The 24,162-nt window shown below is 50.2% G+C and overlaps 1 protein-coding gene across 1 annotated transcript in view; it reads left to right on the top strand.

Annotated features, from left to right (window-relative positions):
* LOC119432853 (Bardet-Biedl syndrome 2 protein homolog) overlaps positions 1-23,552 on the top strand; it is a 56,749-nt gene extending 33,197 nt beyond the window's left edge. The window contains exons 9-12 of the mRNA XM_049658420.1: positions 10,068-10,078; positions 14,172-14,382; positions 21,076-21,259; positions 23,487-23,552. Coding sequence (XP_049514377.1) covers positions 10,068-10,078; positions 14,172-14,382; positions 21,076-21,259; positions 23,487-23,552 — 472 coding nt within the window. The remainder of the gene's footprint in view (positions 1-10,067; positions 10,079-14,171; positions 14,383-21,075; positions 21,260-23,486) is intronic.
* The last annotated feature ends 610 nt before the right edge of the window (positions 23,553-24,162 follow it).

Genomic DNA, 24,162 nt, shown 5'->3' with positions numbered 1-24,162 from the left:
CGTGCTGCCGCTGGCAGAAAAGTTCTTTTTATAGAGAACATCATTTCGCAGACAAAACGACGGCAGTCCCCTGGCATAGAGTCGCGGGACGTCTGTACTTCGGCCTTCCAAGAAATTAATGAGTGGGAGCAGCTCTGGGTCGTGGCGCTGCTCCTGTGAAATGGTGACGGCGTCGACGACTCCCAAAATGCAGCGTCAACGTCCGCGTCATCGGTACCTGCGGGCTCTACGGGTGACCGCGAAAGGCAGTCGGCGTCGGTGTGCCTTTTCCCTGATTTGTAAATTATGGTCATGTCGAACTCCTGAAGCCTAAGACTCCAGCGCGCCAAACGGCCAGATGGATCTTTCAAGTTAGTCAACCAACAAAGAGAATGATGATCGCTGACAACCTTGAATGAACGGCCGTACAAATATGGGCGAAATGTGGTAACCGCCCACACCACGGCGAGGCATTCCTTCTCGGTAGTCGAGTAGTTTTCCTCCGTACGAGAGAGTGTTCGACTGGCGTAAGCGATTACTTTTTCGAAGCCGTCTTGCCACTGCACCAGTACGGCCCCCAGACCAACATTGCTCGCATCGGTGTGAAGTTCTGTAGGGGCTTCCAGGTCAAAGTGCGCAAGAACTGGAGGCGTTTGCAGGCGCTGGCGTAGTTCGTCTAATGCTATTTGCTCATTTTCACCCCACAGAAAGGGAACATCGTCTCGTGTAAGGCGTGTTAACGGGGCAGCAATACGAGAGAAGTTCGCAATGAACCGCTGGTAATAAGCGCACAGCCCCAGGAAGCGCCTCACTGCCTTCTTGTCGGGTGGTGTGGGGAACTTTGCCACAGCGTCTATTTTTTCTGGGTCCGGTCGTACACCCTCGTGACTGACGACGTGGCCGAGGAAGCACAGTTCACTGAAGCCAAAATGACATTTCTCGGGCTTTAACGTCAGGCCAGCTGAGCGTATGGCTTGAAGAACAGTGAGTAACCGGCTTAGGTGCTCCTCGAATGTAGCCGAGAACACTATGACGTCGTCTAAATAGACCAAGCAAGTTTGCCACTTCAGGCCTGATAGTACGGTGTCCATTAAACGCTGAAAAGTGGCTGGCGCTGAGCACAGACCGAAAGGAAGTACCTTAAATTCCTAAAGACCGTCGGGGGTCACGAAGGCCGTTTTCTCACGATCTCTCTCATCGACCTCTATCTGCCAATACCCGCTTCGTAGGTACTGACGTAGGTTTCTGACGTTGCGACAATATGTTTTGAAGACTCCAGCGTGGGCGCACTGCGGGTCAACGTGAAAGGATGCACAGATAGTGGAGCGCAGGCTGCGCGGTATGACGAGTAGCCATTTACGGCCGTCAGATGCGTAGTTGCGTCGGTGCAGAAGGTCGTCGCGAATGGTGAAGTGAACAGCTTGGCGGCGGAGTGCGCGAGAGGCTGGCAGCGTGGGCGTCTCAGAAAGTAGGTCGCGGAGGGCCGCTATCCAGGGGTCGTGGCGCTGCTCTGAAGCAATTCTGTCGATGGTGAGAGGCAGGACGATGGGTGTTAATGCTGACAGGCAACTAAGGTCGGTAGGCAGAGGAGACCGTGACAGAGCATCAGCATCCGAGTGCTTGCGGCCAGAGCGGTAGACGACGTTGATGTCGAACTCTTGAAGTCGAAGAGCCCATCGGGCAAGGCGGCCACATGGGTCTTTCAAATTTGATAGCCAACAAAGGGCGTGATGATCTGTGACGACGTCAAACGGGCGGCCGTACAAGTAAGGGCGGAACTTGCTAAGGGCCCATACGATGGCTAAGCATTCTTTTTCAGTCACAGTATAGTTGGTCTCAGCTTTGGTGAGGGTACGGCTGGCATAAGCAACAACGCATTCAGGGTGCCCGGGTTTTCGTTGTGCTAGCACGGCGCCGAGACCTATTCCGCTGGCGTCTGTGTGTACCTCCGTCGAAGCCTCAGGATCGAAGTGACGCAGAATAGGAGGTGAAGCGAGAAGACGTCGTAAAGTAGTGAACGCCTCGTCGCAGGCTGGAGACCATGATGACAGGTCGCCGGAGCTACCCAGAAGCTGTGTCAGAGGGCGTATTATGGACGCGAAGTTGCGAATGAAACGTCGAAATTATGAACATAAGCCGACGAAACTGCGAAGTTCTTTGAGATTTGTCGGCCTAGGAAAGTCAGTAACGGCACGCAATTTCGCGGGATCAGGTTGGACGCCGTGCTTAGACACGACGTGGCCAAGAATGGTTAGCTTTCGAGCGGCAAAGTGGCATTTTTTGAGATTAAGTTGGAGCCTAGCGTTGGTAAGACACGTCAGAACGCACTTGAGGCGGTGAAGATGTGTCGTAAAATCCGGAGCGAAGACGACAATATCGTCGAGGTAACACAGACACGTTTGCCATTTCAATCCACGCAAAACAGTGTCCATCATTCGCTCGAACGTTGCGGGGGCATTACAGAGGCCGAAGGGCATCACGTTGAACTCATAAAGTCCATCAGGGGTAACAAATGCAGTTTTGGGCTTGTCAGCGGCGGCCATGGGAACCTGCCAATACCCTGAGCGCAAGTCGAGTGAGGAGAAGAATTCAGACCCCTGTAAACAGTCAAGGGCATCATCTATTCTCGGTAGAGGGTACACGTCCTTGCGGGTGATCTTATTTAGGCGGCGAAAGTCAACACAGAAGCGGACAGAGTCGTCCTTCTTCTTAACGAGAACGACCGGCGAGGCCCACGGACTGTGAGAGGGCTGAACGATGTTGCGGCGAAGCATGTCGTCGACATGCTCACTAATGACACGGCGCTCCGTAGGAGACACACGGTATGGGCGTTGCCGCAGTGGTAAATGGGAGCCCGTGTCGATGTGGTGCGTGACAGTTGACGTGCGTCCAAGGGAAGGCTGAATAGCGTCGAAAGAAGAACGAAAATGGTACAGGACGGCGATAAGCTCCGAACGCTGCTCTGGTGTAAGGCCGTCAGCGATGGATGGGCTAAAGATGTCGGTGCAGGACTTGTCGGAAGCAGAAAGAGAGCAGATGTCAGTAAGGTCGTCGCAAGAAGTAGCATCGGGCACGTCGATGATGTACAGGGACTGAATGGCTTGGACATGGCCGAGACACTGGCCACGGAGCAATGTGAGCGGAGCGGACAAAAGGTTGCATACGAAAATATGGCTGAAACCAGCCGAAAAATCGAGGGTCGCGAAGGGAAGCAGTACAGTATTTTTTGCGATGAAGGTCTCAGAAGGGGCGAACAAAACAGTGGCGTCAGAGATGCTTCCACAGGACACAGGTAAAACAACAGCGGCGTGCGGAGGAATGTCGGTCTCCTCAGCGACGACTAATTTAGGGGGATGTTCGGGAGACTCGTCGGAATGGAGGTCGCACAAAGGAGAAAGTTCGACTTCGGCCCGCTCGCAGTCGATGATGGCTTTGTGTCGCGAGAGAAAATCCCATCCAAGAATGATGTCGTGAGAGCAGTATGGCAGCACAATGAACTCAATAATGTACATCATGTCCTCAATTACAACTCGGGCCGTACAAGCTGCTAACGGCTGAACATGCTGCGCTGTTGCGGTACGGAGGGCTACACCCGCAACTGGCGTCGTAACTTTCCGGATGGAGCGACAGAGTCTTTCATTCATTACAGAAACGGCGGCACCAGTGTCCACAAGGGCAAGAGTTGACACTCCCTCAACAGAAACAGCAAGTACATTCGACGGAGAATTGTGAGGACTTGGACGCTGTGACGGTGACGCAGTTCTTGCCTCATGAACTGCGGCGTTTAGTTTTCCTCTTCTGAAGGCATGGGACGACGACGCATTGGGGAGAGAGAGCGCCGACGTGGTGACGGAGATTGTCGGTCGAAAGACGCTTGACGATCAGGAGCTCTTGGAGGTGATCCTGGAGTGTAGCGGAGAGGTGGCTGGTCGGCATAGCGAGTCGTTGGTTCATAGCCATATGAGACGGCCAACGGCATGCGGCGGCGACAGTAGCGAGCGATATGTCCGGGGCGGCCACAGGCAAAGCAAATTGGTTTGTCGTCAGGAGTACGCCAAGGGTTTGTGGCCATGGGGCCAGCGCCAGGGGCGCGGGGTGGGGTCGGCGCGTGCAGTGGTTGACGCGGTGTGAAAGCAGGGTGCGTTCGAGGCCGTGCGACGACGTCGGCGTACGTGAGAAGAGCAGCTACCGAATGCGACTGAGGGGACACTGGCACAGCGTCGGCAATTTCTGCTTCGATCGCCTGCCGAATAGCGGGTGACAGGTAAGGAGCAGGACGGGGCTTGGGCTGTTGCTGAGCAAACTGCACCAGTGAGAGCTGCCGAGCAACTTCCTCGCGTATGAACGCCTGGAGCTGTGGCAGCAGTGTTGACTGGTCCGAGTGGACGGCCAGGCCTGCGAGGCTGTCGTCGTTAGTAACCGGGCGACGTGTCAAGGCCCGCTGTTTCCGGAGTTCATCGTAGCTCTGACACAGTTTGATGAGTTCCGCTACGCTGGTCGGATTTTTTGCAAGAAGCATCTGAAAGACGTCATCGTCAATGCCTTTCAAGATGTGCTTGATTCTGTCAGACTCGGGCATCGAGGCATTGACGCGCTTCGAGAGGTCAAGAACGTCCTCAATGTAGCTTGTGAACGACTCGCCCGGCTGCTGGGCGCGCTGGCGCAAACGCTGTTCAGCGCATAACTGGCGCACGGCGGGGCGTCCGAACACATCTATGAGGGCGGCCTTGAATGCAGACCAGGTGGTAAAATCTTTCTCGTGGTTTTTAAACCACAGATGAGCCACATTTGAAAGATAGAAGATGACATTGTTCAGTTTAGCGGTGTCATCCCATCGGTTGGGGACGCTTACCCTATCATAAGTCGATAGCCAGTCCTCCACATCACTGTCGTCGGTGCCGCTGAAGACCACCGGATCCCTCAGGTAAGGCACCCCGGAGCAGATGACGGGCGGAGGGGCCGTGAATGGAGGGGCCGTGGACGGCGGGGCCGTGGATGGCAGGGCCGTGGACGGTGGGGGCGTGGTTGCGTCTTCGGGCATAGCGGGACGAAGCGTACGGGTGCGGAGTTCCAGGATGGAAGCTTGGCAGGTCGTACCCAGCACCTTCCACCAATTGAAATGAGGTTTATTGATGCAGGCGTAGATGTAGGTCCTTCGGATAGACTGGCACAGAACGGGCGGCTAAACAGTTACGTCGGGCAGCGCTCTTAGCGGTAACTTCGGCGTCGTCTTACCCGCCGGGGTGGCTCAGTCAGCTAAGGTGTTGCGCTGCTGAGCACAAGGTTGCGGGATCGAATCCCGGCCCCGGCGGCCGCATTTCGATGGAGGCAAAATGCAAAAACGCCCGTGTGCTTGCGTTGTAGTGCACGTTAAAGAACCCCAGGTGGTCAAAATTAACCCGGAGCCCTCCACTACGGCGTGCCTCATAATCAGAACTGGTTTTGGCACGTAAAACCCAAGAAATAATAATAATAATAATAAGGCGTCGTCTTATGCGGAGCGATCACGATGCTGCTACTGCTGGTGGTGTGCATCATCTGCAGAACATGTTGCACGTCTTCTTCATCACATTAAAAATAAATTATATCTTTAAAACCCCAAACATAACGCAATGGTTTTCCTCCTATTTCTCCAAGAGCAAACAGTACGTTCAAGTCAACACTAAAAAAATCTACATTTACTAACGTTATTTCTGGAGTTCCCCACTGCTCTTTTTTTTTTATTTTTATCAACGATTTACCTAAAGATATTACGGTCCCCATAAGGTTTTCTGCAGATGATTGCGTAATTTATAATCCAGTTAAATCTCACTCTGATCAATCAGAACAAAATCTAAACCTCCAAAAAATAAATAACTGGTGCATTATTTGGCAGATGGATCTAAACGTGGCAAAATCCGTTGCAATGAGCGTTTCCAGAAAAAAAATGTCACAGTTTCGCCCTAAGGGCGAAGCAATGAATGCGATAGCAACACAGCAATGTCATACGAAGTAAGGTGAGTGGCTTTGGTAGCAATATGAATTGTGGTAAACATGAGCTGATTAAGTAAGCAGGTGTGCTGCGGCGTAAGTATACCGACATGAAGAGAGACTCGATGACCACGAGAAGGCGCGTGTGAAACGGTGGTGTTGGTGAGAAACGCTTCCCGTGGGCAGCGCGTGCGAAGGGACACACCTGTAGCGCTGCACTGCCGATCCGGGCAGCATTACATGTGTAGCGTGCGTTGGAAAATGTCGCCCGACTAGTACTAACTGAATGAACAAGCGTGGTGTGAGCGCGCACAAACACGAATAGATCACACTGAATGACTGCAGACAACGACTGTCAAAACTCTGGCAGCAAGCGCATACGCCGCAGCGGCGAAGGTACGTGCGGTCTATCGCTTCAACGGAAACTGAGCGGCGAATGCATGGCGCATAAAGGTCAGAGCTGTGTGGAGATAAGAGACGGTGCGGGCGAGCGACGAGCGCGGTTGTTGGCAGAGTAGAAGTGCGCCCCCCCCCCCCCCCCCCCCCGCTCCCTTCGGCGCTGGCTTCCCGCTTCCTTGCTTGCGCGTGGGAGATTGAGTGCGTTCGCTCTCCGTGATAGCGCGCGTCCCCGCACGCTTCCGCTCGGGCATACGGCGCGCGGCGAAGATTTTATCTATAGGGAACCTCACGGCGACGGCGACGCCGACGGCAGAAATCCGGTTGAAGTGTCCATATAATTGCTATCGCAATAAAAAAATTGCAGCCGATCCACGAAGTGAATGCTGATGATGAAGCAAAGCTCCTTAGACAATTACGGCCGCTGCTCGAGCTTTCGCTTCGGAGTCTTGCATGCTGCCGTTGCCGGTGTGCTGCTGCTTCTCGTGCTCGTAGCTCGGGGTTAGCTTCGCGGCGTTGCCTTTGGACTGCCGCGTCTCGTTCTCGAAGTGTAGGATGAGGGTCACGACGTTTGCGCTTACGTTCATAAAGAAAATATTCATAAATAAAGTACTTGCCAACACAGCCACTACCTCTGACATAATTCGCAAATGGCAGACGTTGGCTGACCGAAAGAAGGGCGCTGACGCCTCTTCCCCCCCCCCCCCCTCCCTTATATGCACCTTCTGCCACTCCGTATGCGAAGCCAATTTGCAGCACCTCATTTTACACTGTCCCACATTCAATATTTATCGAGACGACAGCAATATTTTTCTTCATTGCCACATTTAAGCTTTACAGAACGACATTCTCGAAAACCCCGGTCACCTACTAAATTTAGCCCACTTCGGCGTTGCTAGCGGCCTGGCTACCCTCACCAGCGACCTTCGGTCCTCCCTTTTCTTAATAAAAGAATCCACGCATTCATGTAGCTCTTGCCATTGATCACTGCTTTCGTAAGCGCGCCTAAGCGAAATGCAACCGTAATTGTCACCTACAACCAAAAAAAAACCTTGTAAAACTAATTATACGCTTCAATTCCCTCACAATGAAGACGGCCTTAAAACTAACGTAGTTGCAGATGGCGAGACTGTATGTGCACTCTTGGCTGTCGACAGGCGCAATGCTTAAGCGTGTGGACGCTTTCTGAAAATCTTAAGTATCGTTGAAATACCCCTTCAGACCGATGAGCCTCGCCCCAGCGATTGATCTGTAGGCGTAATCAAGGGAGTTAGTTCCTCTTGACCTTGATCAGGCCGATATCCTATCGGCTCCGCTGCAAAGGGTTCCCTCTCAAGTCGTCGCCGGCTGGGATATCGTCGGAGAGTATACGTATCGCTACAGAGGCTTTTCCCGAGTATGTCGACGTCATGAGCTGTACACGTTGCCGAGCCCACGTGTATAAGCCGATGTTATACTCTCGTGGTGAGCGTTGATCAGGCCCGAAAACGTAGCTCGGGGTTACTGTGAAGCCCACTGTAGGAACCCTCGCACAAAGCAGCTGCCTCTCGGTTCCCATGCTTCTGCGGCAGTTACCTCCAGCTCGCGTGCGCCCTGCTGCCAGAGTGTCAGGTCACCCACTAGTTTCAAGATTTAGTCCTAAGATAAGCAGCTTGTTCCCACTAGACTATCAGAGCCCCTATGTACGGATGGAACCACCGTGGGGACTGTCTTTGTGGTCGATCGCCACGTCGGTGCCTGGGTCCAATAGCAAAAGAAATATTAAATACATATTTCGCTCTTGAGCACATTCATAACTGCTACAGCATTCGCTGACACTGTCACACCGCATCACCTGTAATTGGTGTGTGGATTCCGCCAGTGTGTGTTCCCATATCTGTCACATTCAGCCAGTGCGGGCAGATTAATCTAAGGTCACCGACTAACGAGCATCCGTTCTAATCCCAACGCCCACAAGAGCGGCTCGTCATTTACATGAGGCGCCTAAGTATCAAATGAAAGTACATTATTTGATACATGTCGTTCAAAACTGGACGCCCAGTCAACTGAAGAGCCAGTGAGATAAACGAAAAGGTGATCGCGTCCATCGCACTTTCACAGTGACGGTAATGAAACACGGGGAGAGCACGTAGTGCACTGTCGAAGGAGCAATGTGTTAAATTGTGGGGATTAGCGTCTCGAAACTGCATGCAGCGGGTTATGAAGGACGCTCTAGGATCCTCCGGATTATTTTTCACCGTTGCGTCTAAATCCAATCACAGGTCATGCATGGGACAACATTAATGGCATGCGCAAAACTCTTTTGTTGATGGATGGATCCCCATATATACTAGATGGCTTTGTGTTGTGCTGTAATGATCACGCTTTTGCCCGGAATCAACAATATATTGAAAAGAGATCGGCAGGGACATTTCTTTTTTTTTTTTTTTTTTTGCAGTGAAGTAGAAGAAAACCATCGGACTGCTCTTATTTTACTTTGCTGTTATGTTCACGTAGCATATAGTTAATGCATCTACCAGTTTGGCCGGTGTAGCTAGATCCGGTTTTGTCGTCGGGATTCGGTTAGTTAAACCTGTCTCACACTCGACATACAGTTATCTGTGTTTTTTTTTTTCTTTTCGTAGCTTGTTTCGGTCCTTTCCACGCCCAGTTCCTCGAAAGAAAGCCTCGCAGTTGAAGAAAAATTCGTCCTGGTCCGGGACTCGAACCCGGGACCACCGCCTTTCCGGGGCAGCCGCTCTACCATCTGAGCTAACCAGGCGGCTAGCAGATGGCAGGGCGAAGTCGAATTTGTCGACAACTCGAAGCAAAGGCAAGTGTATGACGTAATAGTTCAGCGGAAATCCGCTAGGTGGAGATAAGTAATTAAAGGGAAACTGAGACTTCCACCCAAATGTAGCAATTCGCTACTATGGAAACCCAACCGGGTTCCTCGAAAGAAAGCCTCGCAGTTGAAGAAAAATTCGTCCTGGTCCGGGACTCGAACCCGTAGAGTGGTAGAGCGGCTGCCCCGGAAAGGCGGTGGTCCCGGGTTCGAGTCCCGGACCAGGACGAATTTTTCTTCAACTGCGAGGCTTTCTTTCGAGGAACCCGGTTGGGTTTCCATAGTAGCGAATTGCTACATTTGGGTGGAAGTCTCAGTTTCCCTTTAATTACTTATTTCTCCCTGCGAGAACTGCTTAACATGTTTGGAGCCGAGAACAATACACTAATGTTACCACGCTGGGCAATTTTACCACGTGTGGTGCGACAGTCGATGATCGAAGGTAGGGTATCATAGCTAATCATTTCGTGCCCGCGTTAGAGCACGCTGACGTGCCTTCTTTCGACTGAATCTGATTAAGCAGTGCTTACGCATGGTAAAGATGGACCGATGGTTTTATTTAACTTCACTGCGCACCTGCCGAACCCTCTTTAACGACATAATGTGATTCTGGGCAAAAGCGTGAGCGAGTTGACTAGGCTATTCATTGATGCACAACACAAATCCATCGATCATGTATCGGCGAACCACCTACTCCCTTATCAACAAAAGAGTTTTCGCGCATCCCATGCATGTCGCGAATGACGTTCACATCAATATGCTCCGACTCTGTTGTGCCCCTGAGATAAGGTCGTTGAAAGATGGCGCTGTAATGATCACAGTCACCAACGGCGGCCGCCGGAACGCTGGCCAATGAGGGAGCACTTTCACGTAGAAGTTTTCACAACGCGGGTCCCAGATCCTCTTCAGGTGAGAGCCAGTTCAAGTTCAGAGGTGCTTGTACGGTGGCTAGTCGGTAAGGCATGACTGTATGGTTACGCTGCAAAGGTGGCCACAGCATGTGTGTCGGTGCACATTTAGTAGCTTTATATCTGGACACCATAAAATTCTTAAAAGATATTTTTTGCACAGGATGATAACTTGCACCATGCCCTTGAGGCACGTGTGTAATATACGATATGCGCTTTATAATGTTGGTTTCATGCTTGTTACAGTTCCATAACAATTTTAAGTTCAAATTTGTACACGTGATCTTTTACAGTGTATTAAATGTACATGCATGAGTATGGCGGGCGTGAGCGAATAATCAGTTGTTAGTACGCAAGTTCCATGTTCCTCGCTTGTTTCCCTCTGTTACCGCTCTTGCAACCCAAGCATACAGTCTATTGAAGCTTTGGCGAGAAACAGTCCACGCGTTCGGCTTTGCACAAAACACGCGTGGTGCTCGTCGACACTGGCCCATCATATACTTGGACGAGAGCAGCCCTTCCGCATCGCCTTTCCCGCGATCCCGATATTGACTCCGGCACTGGGCCGCGCGGCTGCAACACCGAAGGCGGTTTATATACTCTGCGCTCACGTAATGCGAGTTTCAGCCCTCCTTTTGGGGCCGACATGAAACCACGCGTTTCGGAGTGCGCGACTTGCCACCTCTTTGGCAGTCATCATGCAGTCCGTCAAGTTGCACTAGCATCAAGTAATCTGCTGCCCTGCGTCAACTGTGCACGCTGCGCTCCTGGCAACGCGATCGCAGCGAAGCATGCCCCCATTATTGTGAAAATCAAAGCTCCCGCATTTCTCGTCATGAGTTTTGCAGGGCCGGATAACAAAATTCAAGGACTAGACGTGGGTGACAAAATTCATACGTTTCCTGCGGTAAGCGGCCAACACCTCTGCGCTCGTGCCGCTGTTTTCGCTTTGACCAAGGTATTTTTCCGGTTCGTGAGCTGCACCTAACCGTCGCTGAAATGTGTAGACTTGTGCGAATATTCGACACTTTCAATAGCTTAAAGCGAAAATCTGTTCGGTCCTATTATAAAATTGTCGATATTTTCACACACAAATATTTTTCCAGCAACGTCAAGTCTGCACGATCAGACATAAAACTCAATAAATAAATTTCGTGTGTGTGTGTGTGTTTATCTACGTCGGTCTAAGCAGATGCTTACGTAATGGCCCACAATACTAGCTGCCTCTGAAATTAATGAGCTACGAAACGCTTTTATGCGAACACTGTTTATGTACACGGCTTACCCAAGCTCCAGGCCTTGTACGCCAACTCTTGAACAAGACTCAATCTTCCAGTACCTCATTTCTCTTGTTTGTATAATGTTCTATCTGTGCTTACATCAAATCACACTTCATATTTCGTAGTGTGATGACATCAACTTGCTAACGTAGTGAACGTTATGAACATTGTTTTATATTATGGGTTAAATTAATTAAATTATGGGGTTTTACGTGCCAAAACCAGTTCTGATTATGAGGCACGCCGTAGTGGGGGACTCCGGAAATTTAGACCACCTGGGGTTCTTTAACGTGCACCTTAATCTAAGTACACGGGTGTTTTCGCATTTCGCCCCCATCGAAATGCGGCCGCCGTGGCCGGGATTCGATCCCGCGACCTCGTGCTCAGCAGCCCAACACCATAGCCACTGAGCAACCACGGCGGGTTATATTATGGTTGAAAAAAAAATCTGCTCATTATTCGAAAGGTATTCAATATTCGATTCGATTCAGTTCTGACCCTATTCGATTTCATCTCAAAAAATCACTATTCACATACCCTTAGTGAAACACAGTCTCCAAGCAACAAATCTATTTTAGACGGCAGGAAAGAAATGTAAAGAGCCGGAACCGCAAATACTTTTATCTGCAGGGGCCAAAATTCGCAGAGGCTTTCTTTTGTAAAAAAGTATACTTTCTAATTAGCCGTCCTCTTCGCTGATGATGTAATCGCCACCATTGGCCAACACTTGTCCTATACGTAGTCTTTTGTGAATGCAATCCGTTCGCAGAGAACTGCGCCGTGCACGCGGGACTGCTGCGTCATCGTGCAGGCGAGAGAGCAGGCTTCTGACGTCACTCGACTACGCAGTCCCGTCGGTCTCGTGTACCTGCTCTCAAAGCACCGTTCCGTTTGAAAGCGGATGCGTTGATCATGTGGCCGCGGATATGCCGTTTAATTGCGGCCTGCAATGTTTCATTTAGTGCTGGCTACAGCTTTTCGCGCTTCACCTGAATCACCGCTTTCGATATATCTCCATCGACCCGCGCCCCCGGTACATCTGTGCTGCACACAACTGAGCTTGGCGAACAGCCAGCATGCGGCTCACCTGCCCTGCTGCTCCGGTGTATGGTAGCGCACGCCGGCGAAGGCCTTGTTCCGCGCATCGCGACCCATGGCTTGTTGTCACTCGCGCTCGGCGACGCGTGACTCTCCACCACTCCGAGAACAAAAATGGCCACGTGTGCGGGCTATGCGCCAAGCGAGTCTCGACGCAAGCGACACCAGTAGTGAAATTTCTACGAGTCGCCGCAGAAACAAAGCGATAACAGCACAGTTCGAGCAGAAATCGGCACGAAATAAGACGACGGTGTCTCGAGTGGGGACCTTTGGTCGCAGCAGCGGCGCGGTGTATTTCGAAACAGCTCGACGAGCAGCTCACCGCGATGCTTCCGGAGACGCGAGAGCGGAAGTTGCTCCAGGCGAAACCGTGGAACCGTTTGCGCAGAGTAGAAGCGGTGACGTCGGAAAAGTATGCCAAACAATAAGCCTCGATGAGGGACGGTTTGTTTTCTTTTTTTGTGTGTGATTGCAAGAACCAAAAGAGAGTGTCCAGAATTGTGCTAACCGCACCACACACTAGTTTGCACCCTTTAAGGCTTATCTTGTCATCGTCATGATAATCGTCATCTGCCTTGCTTGCGTTTCCTTTCTCGAAAACTCGGCGCTCGCTACTTTCCTGTCGAGAATGCTACGTCCCGCTGATAACGCGCATGTCGTTCGTGACTACCGGGCTCGCAGCGTTAAAGAAAGGAAATGCGGACAAGACAGATGACGATTATTGTATGGGGACAAGAAACCACCCAATGGGTGTAATCTTTCTTGTCGTAAACCGCATAAAGACGTATGTCATACTTAGTATAGGTATAACACACATGCACACACAGAGAGAGAAGCTTATTTGCTTGAATATCTCCAAGCCAAGGCCGCGCAGTCTACGAGTTGACGGTGAAAAAAACACCGTCACAAACCATTCCCTTGTCGAGAAAATGGTGGTAATTAGCGAAGCTTGTCGTGTGTTTCTTCGGTGTTCCTCGGAAGGCATTGCACTGACGAGTACCACGTTGTGCTCAAACCATAACCGGTCACACGCACTGCAACTGGCTCCGAAGTTCCGGTTGAAAAAATCGCGTTGAAACCTGGCCGTCGGACCGGGGAAGTTGGCGCTAGCGTTGCCGACGCGTGCACCACTGTTGTCGGGTTCCTGGAGAGCAAGACAGCGCTGTCGCAGGCGTTCCGCTTCGTTTGCCCTAAACTCAGGGTCGGCCGCTCTTCGCTGACGTTTGGCCTCAACATCGTGCTCCTGCAATTCGAGAGTCCACGGCTCTTCGCTGGCGTTTCGCCTGGGCTTCGGAAGCCCTCACGCTAGAATCGGCACGCTAGATTCGGACGACAAGCTTCGCTTACCCCCATTTTCTCGACAGGGGAAAGGCTAGTGATTTTGTCTCTTTGGGTCCCACGTGTGTCAAGGGTAGTTTAAGGGCACGTTACAGGTGTCCGAGCCCACAGGGTTATGTGCCATTGATCTTGGACCCTTTCTGCACTATCACCAGGATCGGCCCACTTTTTTTTTTTTTTTTTTTTTGCGTACACGGACGGCACCGAAATCTGTACCTTATAAGAAGCTTCGCTTGAAAAAAAACAAATCCACCCCCGCTTCACGGGCCTCTGTTGATGTGGCTGTGGTCCATGTGTCGAATAATATCAAGTGCCACCGGAAGAAACTCCTTCGTCTCTACAGCTGTGTACGCGAGGTCGACTACTATGGTCATTAAGGTGGCCGTGTTCGGGTCTCTGTCGGTGACCGTTCTTGTTGTTATTCGTGGCCTTGCCTTTGTCGCTGCTTGTGGCGCTTAGCCTCGGCGCATGCGCTGCGCAGCCACCCGAAGGCCGAGCAGGTGCAGTCCGAGGTGAGCCTGCCACTGTGGCCACCCAGAGACCTGGCCGTCGACCTGCACTTGAAAGTTCTCGTGGGACACCGCGACAGGTGAGTCAGCGCTGCACGTGACCTCTCTCGCGTGACATCCGCCTCCTTGCGCGTGAGCATCGCAGGTATTCAGTGCGGCGAAGGGTTTGGACGATGTCGCGCACAAACAGTGAAGCTGCTCATTAGTGACAAAAGACGGGACGGGCGCTTATTCCACGAAACTGTGTCGCAGCTATACATCATCACTACCTTACACGAAACGCAAGGTGCTTACAGACCTACAAAAATCAATACGTATGCCAACAAAGAAGTGTAAGTCAGCGACAGCAGCAAATATAAATGTGACAGCGGTGAGTGCTAATTCTCTTGGTCATCAAGGACGCGCGCTGGTCCCGACACTTGCTGACTGAACCCGACCAAATATGAGCGTGTGTTCGCGTGGGCTGCAATAAAAAGCCAAGGTACTGCGTTCATTCGTGTAAATCAGAGTGAATGCACAAACTATGATTTCAGCGTTGTCAATATGACTATATATATATATATATATATATATATATATATATATATATATATATATATATGATATTGTTTCGTTCAGCCTTGCTGAGAGAACGGCTCGCATAGGCAACCCCATACTCTTCATTATTATGGCGCTGAACAAGCACTCCTCCGATGCCGATCCCACTGGTGTTAATGTGTATACTTCAGTAGGAGCAGACAGATCGAAGTGACGCACAATGGTTTCTGATGTCAGCAGAAACTTGAGTTGCGAGAATGCCGCGTCGAATTCAAGTGTCCACTCGTATGGGCTGTCTTTTCGCAGGAGACTTGTCAATGGATAAACAATGTCCGCGAAATTGGGCACGAACCGTCGAAAGTAGGAGCATAATCCCAGGAATCTGCGGAGTTCTTTTAGTGACTGCGGTGGCTTAAAGACACTGACAGTTTCTATTTTCCAGGGGTCTGGCCTGACACCATCTTTATCAACCAGGTGACCAAGGACTAATGCTTGTCGTTCGCCAAGCCGCCACTTCTTAGAATTCAAAACCAAGCCGGCCTTTTCGACGCAGTCTAAAACGAGATTTAAACGGGCGTTATGCTCTTCGAAAGAACGTCCGAAAATGACTACGTCATCTAGATAGCATAAACATACCTCCCATTTTAGACCGCGCAGAATCGAGTCCATAAATCTTCCGAAAGTAGCGGGGGCATTGCAAAGCCCAAACGGCATAACATTAAATTTATACAGTCCATAGGGCGTCACGGATGCAGTCTTCTCCTTGTCAGCGGGGATCTGCAAATACCCTGATCGCAGATCTAGTGAAGAAAAGTAGGAAGCAGGTAGTCGATGACATCCGAGGTAGTGGATATACATTTTTTTTTGTGAAGGCGTTTAATCGTCTATAATCAACGCAAAACCTCCAAGAGCCGTCTTTCTTCTTAACCAAAATTCCAGGTGCTGCCCAAGGGCTGTACGATTCTTTAATAACGCCCTTCTGTAGCATATCCCGAACTTGTTCGGCAATAACTTTCCGCTCCGATGACGACACTAGTGAGGTTTTTGCCGGGCCGGATGAGCAGAGCTTGTATCGATCCTGTGTTGAGCTCGAGGACAGGGTAAAGATGGTCACTTATCCTTTTCGCACAAGCCAATCACAGAAGCATGTCTTTCCAATAGCTCCACCAATCTTTGTCGCTCGTGTGACCGTAGGTTCTTACTAACCATGCTCAGAATCTGCGACTCGTAGGTGCAACTGCATTCGCCAACGGCCAAGCATTTTTGACCTTCTTCGTCGTTAACGGCGGCGACAGAATTTCCGATGGCGTCATCAAGGACGGCGAGCTTCATTCCTAGAGGAAGTATAACAGGCACTGGCGAACAGTTAAGTGCCCACAAAAACGTGGTTCGGTTGTTAATCGACACAATACAGCGAGGCACTAAGGTGTCTTTCTTAGCACACTAACCGGTGAGAGGCTGAACGACGGCATCAAAGGGAGATAGACGGAAGCGAACACGGCAACTGACCGTATGGACCATGGTGGCACTGTCAGTTCATCGGAAACAACCAGTGTGTCTTTCGCGGGCGGCAGCTCGTCACAGAGGGCAGGAGCAACTTCACTGCCAACTGAAAGTTAACCGGTGCCACAGTCGACGAAAGCGCCACACTCTTAGAGGAAGTCAATACGGAGAATAACTTGGTGTGTACACCGCTGCAGAACCAGGAATTCAGTTGGGAACACCTTTCTGGCCAACAAGCCGTAACGACACAAACTCCCAGAGGATGGAGTATTTCTCTACCGACACCACGAGATCATGTAGATTCTTGCGAAGAAAACGTGACTTTGCGGCCAATGCGATCTTTGAAGGAACGACTCATAACAGGAATAGTTGCACCAGTGTTCACTAAAGCCGTTGCACATACTCCATCTATTAACACGTGTATTTTGTTCTTAAGCATTGTAACTGGCGGAGGCATCTGAAGTAAATCATTTTGTGTGACCTCACCTCCATCGGTCGCACCGGCTAGTTTCCCGGAGGTGGCGGTGGTGATAGCCGCCGTCACGGTGAAGGCGAGCGGCGTAGTCGGGCGGACGGAGGTGTCAAACTACGGTCAGAAGCGGGAGAACTACTGAGCCGATTCTCTTGTCCTGAGGTGTTCCTGGAATAGGCTGACCAGGTATCGTTGTTGTGATCATTGCCGGCGCGAGGAAACGTTGATGACGGATGGTATCGTGATGTTTCCCTGCGCCGACGACAGAACCGAGCTATGTATCCGGTAGCACCACAACACAGGAGGTTGGCGACATGCATTGTACTCCTGAAAGGCACTGTCGCGACGCTGTGTAACAAATGCATCTTCACGCGGCTCCTGGTGTGTAACGGCCGGCTGACGAGGACACCTGAAGCTACGTTCGTACCTCGACTCTGGGTAGTGATTGCGCTGCGGCCTCGGTGGCGAGCGAGAACTGTAGTTGTAGACCTCGACGCCCGTTTCAGCGATAGAAACATGATGCGCGCGGGGGGCCGCCATTGGCACAGCATTATAAGATGTCGAGTGCGCGCGTCGGGTGAGCTCTTGCCGTACAATCTCGCGTATTGTAGACGCGAGATCAAAGGACGTGTAGTCGTCGAACACTTGCAACGGTAGTCACATTCGGTAACCGACCGAATTTAGGCGTGATACGCCGCGTCTTCACGGCCTCGAATGTACGACAATGCCATATGACGTCAGCTACTGTACCAAGGTTCTCTTTGCCGATAAGGAAGTGACATACATCCTCGGCAATTCCTTTTAAGAGATGGCCGACCTTGTCCTCCTCTAACATGCGAGGGTTGACGGTCTTGCAGAGCTTCATTATATATAGCCTCAATTTACGCCGTGCACGTCTCGCCTGGGACTTGGGCTCTTTGCAGCAGCGTTAATTTGTTCAGTCTGCTTCCTATTCGCGACTGAGTCCCCAAAACACTCCGTTAATTCGGACACGAACCGATCCCACGTCGTGAGGGTGTCCTCATGGTTGTGAAACCACACAAGTGTCGGGTCCGTTAACGAAGACACGACGTTGGACAGCTGAGTTGCCGCGTCCCAATGGTAACAGTTGCTCACACGTTTCTATTGTTTGGGCCACTCACCCACGTCCTCGCCAGATTTGCCTCCGAATGCGCGAGGCTCTATCAGGTGCTAAAGCTCCCAGAGACCAGCCGCGGCTGAAGCAGGTACCGAATGGGCAGCTATATAGTATATATATATATATATATATATATATATATATATATATATATATATATATGGCTGGAGGTAGTCCGGTGGTGTACGCCCGAAATGTGGGCCGATCCTGGAGGTAGTGCAGAAAGGGTCCGAGCGCAATGACACACCACTGTGAACTAGCTCGAGGATGGTCCATCGAGTGTACCCCGCAAAACCTCCGCCTGGCTATGACGTCACGATGCGTCGCCTAGCAACGCTTCGCCCGAGCTGCGCTGAGCGCTCCGAGCCTCGCCACAGCTGCGTGAGCCGTGACGTCATCACGCGCGACGCATCACTTCGCCTTAGCTTTGCCAAGCCATGACGTCACCACGCCGTGCGGAGTGGTTGCCGCGGCTGCGCAGAGGCAGAACTAAGCCGTGACGTCACTGCGCCGACCCGCCGTCTCCGCGCCGAGCACAACGCCGCGAAGATGGGGCGGCCGAAAATGAGCGTCACATCCAAAGAAAAGCAAGCGCGGCGCGAAAGCCGCCGCGCCGCTACTCGAGAGCGAGTGAGACGACTTCGGTCCGATCCCGAGTATCGCGCCGCCGAAGCGGCGGCGAAACGTCGGCGGTTCGCAGAAGATCGGGAGTTACGAGCCCGCGAAACCGAGAAAAAGCGTTTGAGCGCCCAGAAGCGTCCAGATACTTTACTGAGTGTTCGCTGCTCCTCGGGCTGTCGATGATTCTGAGGTGATCTTACGCTAAACGTGGCCGAGTCTCGAAGCATAACCTCGCAATAACTTGGCCGAACCGAAATAAAGCTAGGTGGGGTCACCAGCTTCGCTGTTTGCCCAGTCTTCGCACCACCAGTGTGAAGCTGCCCCTAATTTTTTTTTTATATAAGAAGCCACCAGAGTCGTTGTTTGTTGGCTTCTTATGATATGATGAATAAAAGTCGGGCCCCTCGGTTCCCTTGTTCGCACACACACGCACGCACGCACACACATACATATACGTATATATAGTAACTGGATTTTTCAATGGGCCAAGCGTATTTAGACAAATGAGAAGCACAACTTCGCGGTTATCTTAGGTTTGCTTACCCAACAGTTTCGGTTGGTGGACCGACCTTTTTCAAGGTATCGAAAAAGGTCGGTTCACCGACCGACACTGTTGGGTAAATAAACCATAGGTAACCGCGAAGTTGTGCTTGTCATTTTCACACACGCACATTTATATATATATATATATATATATATATATATATATATATATATATATATATATATGTGTGTGTGTGTGTGTGTGTGTGTGTGTGTGTGTGTGTGTGTGTGCGCGTGTGTGTGTGTGTGTGTGTGCGCGTGTGCGTGCGTGTGTGTGTGTGTGTGTGTGTGTGTGTGTGTGTGTGTGTGTGTGTGTGTGTGTGTGTGTGTGTGTGTGTGTGTGTGTGTGTGTGTGTGTGTGTGTGTGTGTGTGTGTGTGTGTGTGTGTGTGTGTGTGTGTGTGTGTGTGTGTACGTGTGTGTGTACGTGTGTGTGTACGTGTGTGTATACGTGTGTGTGTACGTGTGTGTGTGTGAACGAGAAAGCAGGGAAACCGAGGGGGCTCGATTTTTGTTCATCATGACCATGTAACGCCAGCGGACAATGAAGCCAATGGAAGCACCGAGGAAATTAGCTGTGGTTTAAATTGAAATCTAGAAAATAATGAAGAAAAATAAAATGAAAGTGGGCGAAAAGATAACTTGCGGGGGAGTTCGCAAAGCGATGGATCGACTTGGAGCGAATTCTCAGGATGACACCAGTTTCGAGATATTAATTCCCGAACTTTCCGGAGAGATGTATTGGCGTTCCATTTACTTTTGTGCTTCAATGCGTAGAACGACGTTTTGTTAAGGTGTTTTTCCGAGCGTGAAAGAAAAGCAGTTTTTGTAAACTGCTTTTCCTTTCTGAGGAAAAGCAGTTTTATGTAGCTCGTATTGAGCAACAGGGAGCTGTATCGGGGGTTTTTCATCTTGTTCTACAATTTTCTCGTTTACACTTTTAATCTAATTATAATATTTGAGAAGTTGATTAATTAAGACTAATTATGTAATTAGGCTAAATGAAAAAAATTATCTATCAACAAGCGACGTCAACAAACATTACCTTGGTTCTGTCCAGCTATGTGGCATTTGCATATTTTTAAATCTTGGCACATGATAGTTGGTATATATCGGAAGGGGTGCTCCTTTTCTGCAGTAGCGGTGGATTCCAAACAGCGACTCACGAACTGTGCATCTGTACGAACCGGAGATCCGGCGATAGCCGAGCAGGTGGCCATTGCCTTGGCGATGCTTGATGACAGCAGCGACGTCATCTACAGTGACTCACGGTTGGCCATTAGGGCATTTCAGTATGGAGTAATTTCAAAACAGGCTTGTGGGCTGCTTCATAAGGCAGGTCCGGATAGAATCAAGCATCCCTTGCTTACTTGGTTCCCAGCCCACGTTGGGCACATGGTGGGTGTCCCACGAACCTCGGTGAGACGGCCCACGCTGCCGCGCGCGCACTGACTGACCGCGCTGGCGCTGTAACGGCCGACGAGAGAGTTCCGGATGGTAGGAACGCGCCTGCCACTTATAATGAACTTATTAAACACTTCTATCTCTCGCGGCGTCAATACCCTTCCTCCTCACACCAAGCTCACCAGGCCACACGCACTGACATTCAGACTTTGCAGACAGAGACCTATCCCAATCTGTTCACGTTACATGCGATATATCCGGAGATTCACACTGATGACGCGTGCCCTGCTTGCGGGGATAGATCAACACTTTCGCACATGCTCTGGGGATGTATCTTTACAGCAAGCCCTGACCTCAGCTCAGCTAGGTGGGAGGCGGCTCTCCGCAACACACTCCTGGCTGAGCAACGTTGGGCTGTCCAGCAGGCCCACGATGCGGCTGGCAGGCTAGGCCTGTCGGTCCCGATGTGGGAGCGGCCCGCGACGTGCTAATACACGTTCTGCAAGACTGAAAATTAAAGTTATTCAATCAATCAATCGACTGCATTTGTGCGCAGCTGTCACTTCCACGTGTTCGAGCTGTCGCGGCAGCTGCCCCGCTTCGCCGCCTACCTGCTGCTGTCGGAGGAGGAGCCACGTGACAGGCCCTCGGGGAGCGTCCGCTTCCGCATCAACGACAGGCCGCACAGGGTACGTCCATCGATCAGGTGGCAAGCTGCACAGCGCGATAATTTATCCCTAGTGCGTGTCGCCTTTTTCGAGACCCGCGTTATGGCTAACGTCGCCTCCGATGGTATTTTTGTTTTAGTATATGTTCTGGTGCTCGATACTATTTGTTTGCGTTATTTCGCATACATACATACATACATACATACATACATACATACATACATACATACATACATACATACATACATACATACATACATACATACATACATACATACATACATACATACATACATACATACATACATACATACATACATACATACATACATACATACATACATACATACATACATACATACATACATACATACATACATACATACATACATACATACATACATACATACATACATACATACATTTTCAGGCACGGAGTGGCGCCTGACACCGGCAAAAAATGGCCGAGAGCTAGTGGGGCTATACTAGTCCAGGTGCAACCAAATTAGGAAGGCTAACTAAGCTTCAACAAAGTCACTCCTTCACCAGAACAGGAATTGGCCTCCCTGGTGCAGTATTTGGCCACTACCTACCTCATGACTCCTACAAATTACCCCATGGCCCTCAGTCCCCAGCAGCTGCGGAGCACCTGACCAAGGCGGTGGTCAGACCTGCTACGCGGCAGAGGGTGCTAAGATTCTCTGGGTCCGGACAGGCCACCAATGGAAACTGAACCTGGCAACCTTCAACACGCGCACCCTATCGAGTGAGGCTAGCTTAGCAGGGCTATTTGAAGAATTATCAGGTATTGCCTGGGATATTATTGGCCTTAGTGAGGTTAGAAGAACTGGTGAGGCTTATACAGTGCTGACTAACGGTCACGCCCACTGCTACAGAAGTCTTCCAGATAGGAGAGAATTCCGAGTAGGATTTCTAGTCCATAAGGACATAGCGGGCAACATTGATGAATTCTACAGCATTAATGAGAGGGAAGCAGTCGTCGTAATAAAGCTGAATAGGAGGTATAGAATGCAGGTTGTACAAGCCTACGCCCCAACCTCCAGTCACGATGATGAAGAAATAAAACAGTTTTATGAAGATGTTGAATTAGCATTGAGAAAAGTACAAACTCAATATACTGTAGTCATGGGTGACTTCAATGCAAAAGTGGGGAAAAAGCAAGCTGGTGAGCAAGCAATTGGCAACTACGGCATCGACTCTAGGAACACCAGAGGAGAGATGTTGGTAGAATTCGCGGAAAGGAATAGGCTCCGAATAATGAATACTTTCTTCGGGAAGCGCAGCAACAGGAAGTGGACTGGAAAAGCCCTAATGAAAAAACAAGGAATGAAATAGTCTCTGCCGATCCTAGCATAGTGCAGGATGTACAAGTGTTAGGTAGGGTAAAGTACAGTGACCATAGGTTAGTGAGGTCTAGGATTTCTCTCAATTTGAAGAGAGAAAGAATAAAATTAATCAAGAAGAAATAGGCCAACCTAGACGCAGTAAGGGTAAAAGCAGACCAATTCACGCTGGTGCTCGCAAACAAATATGAAGCTTTAGAGTAGGAAGATGAAGACAACATAGAAATAATTAATGAAACCCTAACTAGGCTGATCTCAGAAGCAGCAATTGAAGTAGGAGGTAAGGCGCCAAGGCAACCAGTAGGTAAGCTCTCCCAAGTAACAAAGGACCTAATAAATAAACGACAAAGCATGAAAATGTAAAACTCAAGAGATCAGATAGAATTCGCCGAACTGTCAAAACTGATCAATAAGAAGAAAGTAAGGGATATCCGAAATTATAACGTGGAAAAGATTGAGGAAGCAGTAAATTATGGACGCAGCATGAAATCAGTGAGAAGAAAACTTGGCATAGGACAAGGCAAGATGTATGCACTGAAATATAAGCAGGTTAATATCATTAGCAATTTCGATGACATAGTAAAAACAGTGGAAGAATTCTATACTGACCTCTACAGTGCCCAGAGCAGCCAATATATACCTTCATTCAAAGTAGTGATGAACAGGATACAGAGGCTCCTTCTATACCTAGTTATGAAGGTTGAAGGGCCTTGAAAGACATGATGTAAAGATCATTTACGAAAGGACGTTCGTCACACTCGTTTGTCGTGCCGCGCGATGAGGAAAAAGGACGCAGGAAAAGCCAGTCTGACTCGGGATGCAAAATGCAAACAACAGAGCGCTCTGCTAATTCTCTACAAAATTACACAAAAAGGAATGCGACCTGACTGCAACAAATAAGCTTTGCATGGCGGCGTTGCCCTGCTATGCCGCAGAATCAAATCCCGGCCATCGATGGGGGCGAAATGCAAATAACGCCCCCTGCATTGGGTGCCCGTTAAAGAACCCCACGTGATCGAAATTAATTAAGAGGACACCTACTACGGCGTGCCTGATAATCATGTCATGGTTTTGGCACATAATATCAAATATTTAAGGAAAATACGCCGTCGATTAAGCGCATCATTCCATTAAAAAAGCGGGAAGCTTTCTTGAAGCGTTTGGCTATTCGCTTACATTGCCAATAATTGTCGATAGTTTCTGCGCAATTTTCAGTTGCGACAGCAATTATATTGCCACGACCGGTGCAGAAATAGTCAAGCGAAGGTGCATTTACACGTATTTACAAATTGAGCAACGTTGGATACACAAGATGGTTGCCCGAACCAGCCGCGCGCTCTCCTAGCCAAATCGTCTTCGTTGTTCATGGACACACTGCTCCGTAACCATATGGACACTCCAGGCGCATTTCTGCGCTCGCCGTCGACGTGAGGTTCCGTATAAAGTTCAAGGGCGATAACATGGTCGCCGCGCGCCGTATGCTGTATGTGCGAGTGAAAGCGTGCGAGGGTGGCAGCTCAATCTCGCGTGTGCAAGGGGGGAAAGCGGGGAGGAAGCGCGCCGTCTTCCGTCGTGCGAAAGGGGAGAGGGCAGGTAGGGAGAGGGGAGGTA

Source organism: Dermacentor silvarum, chromosome 11 (genome assembly GCF_013339745.2).
Source record: "Dermacentor silvarum isolate Dsil-2018 chromosome 11, BIME_Dsil_1.4, whole genome shotgun sequence".
In the NCBI taxonomy this organism is placed as follows: domain Eukaryota; kingdom Metazoa; phylum Arthropoda; class Arachnida; order Ixodida; family Ixodidae; genus Dermacentor; species Dermacentor silvarum.
This window is presented reverse-complemented; position numbering and strand designations above follow the sequence as displayed.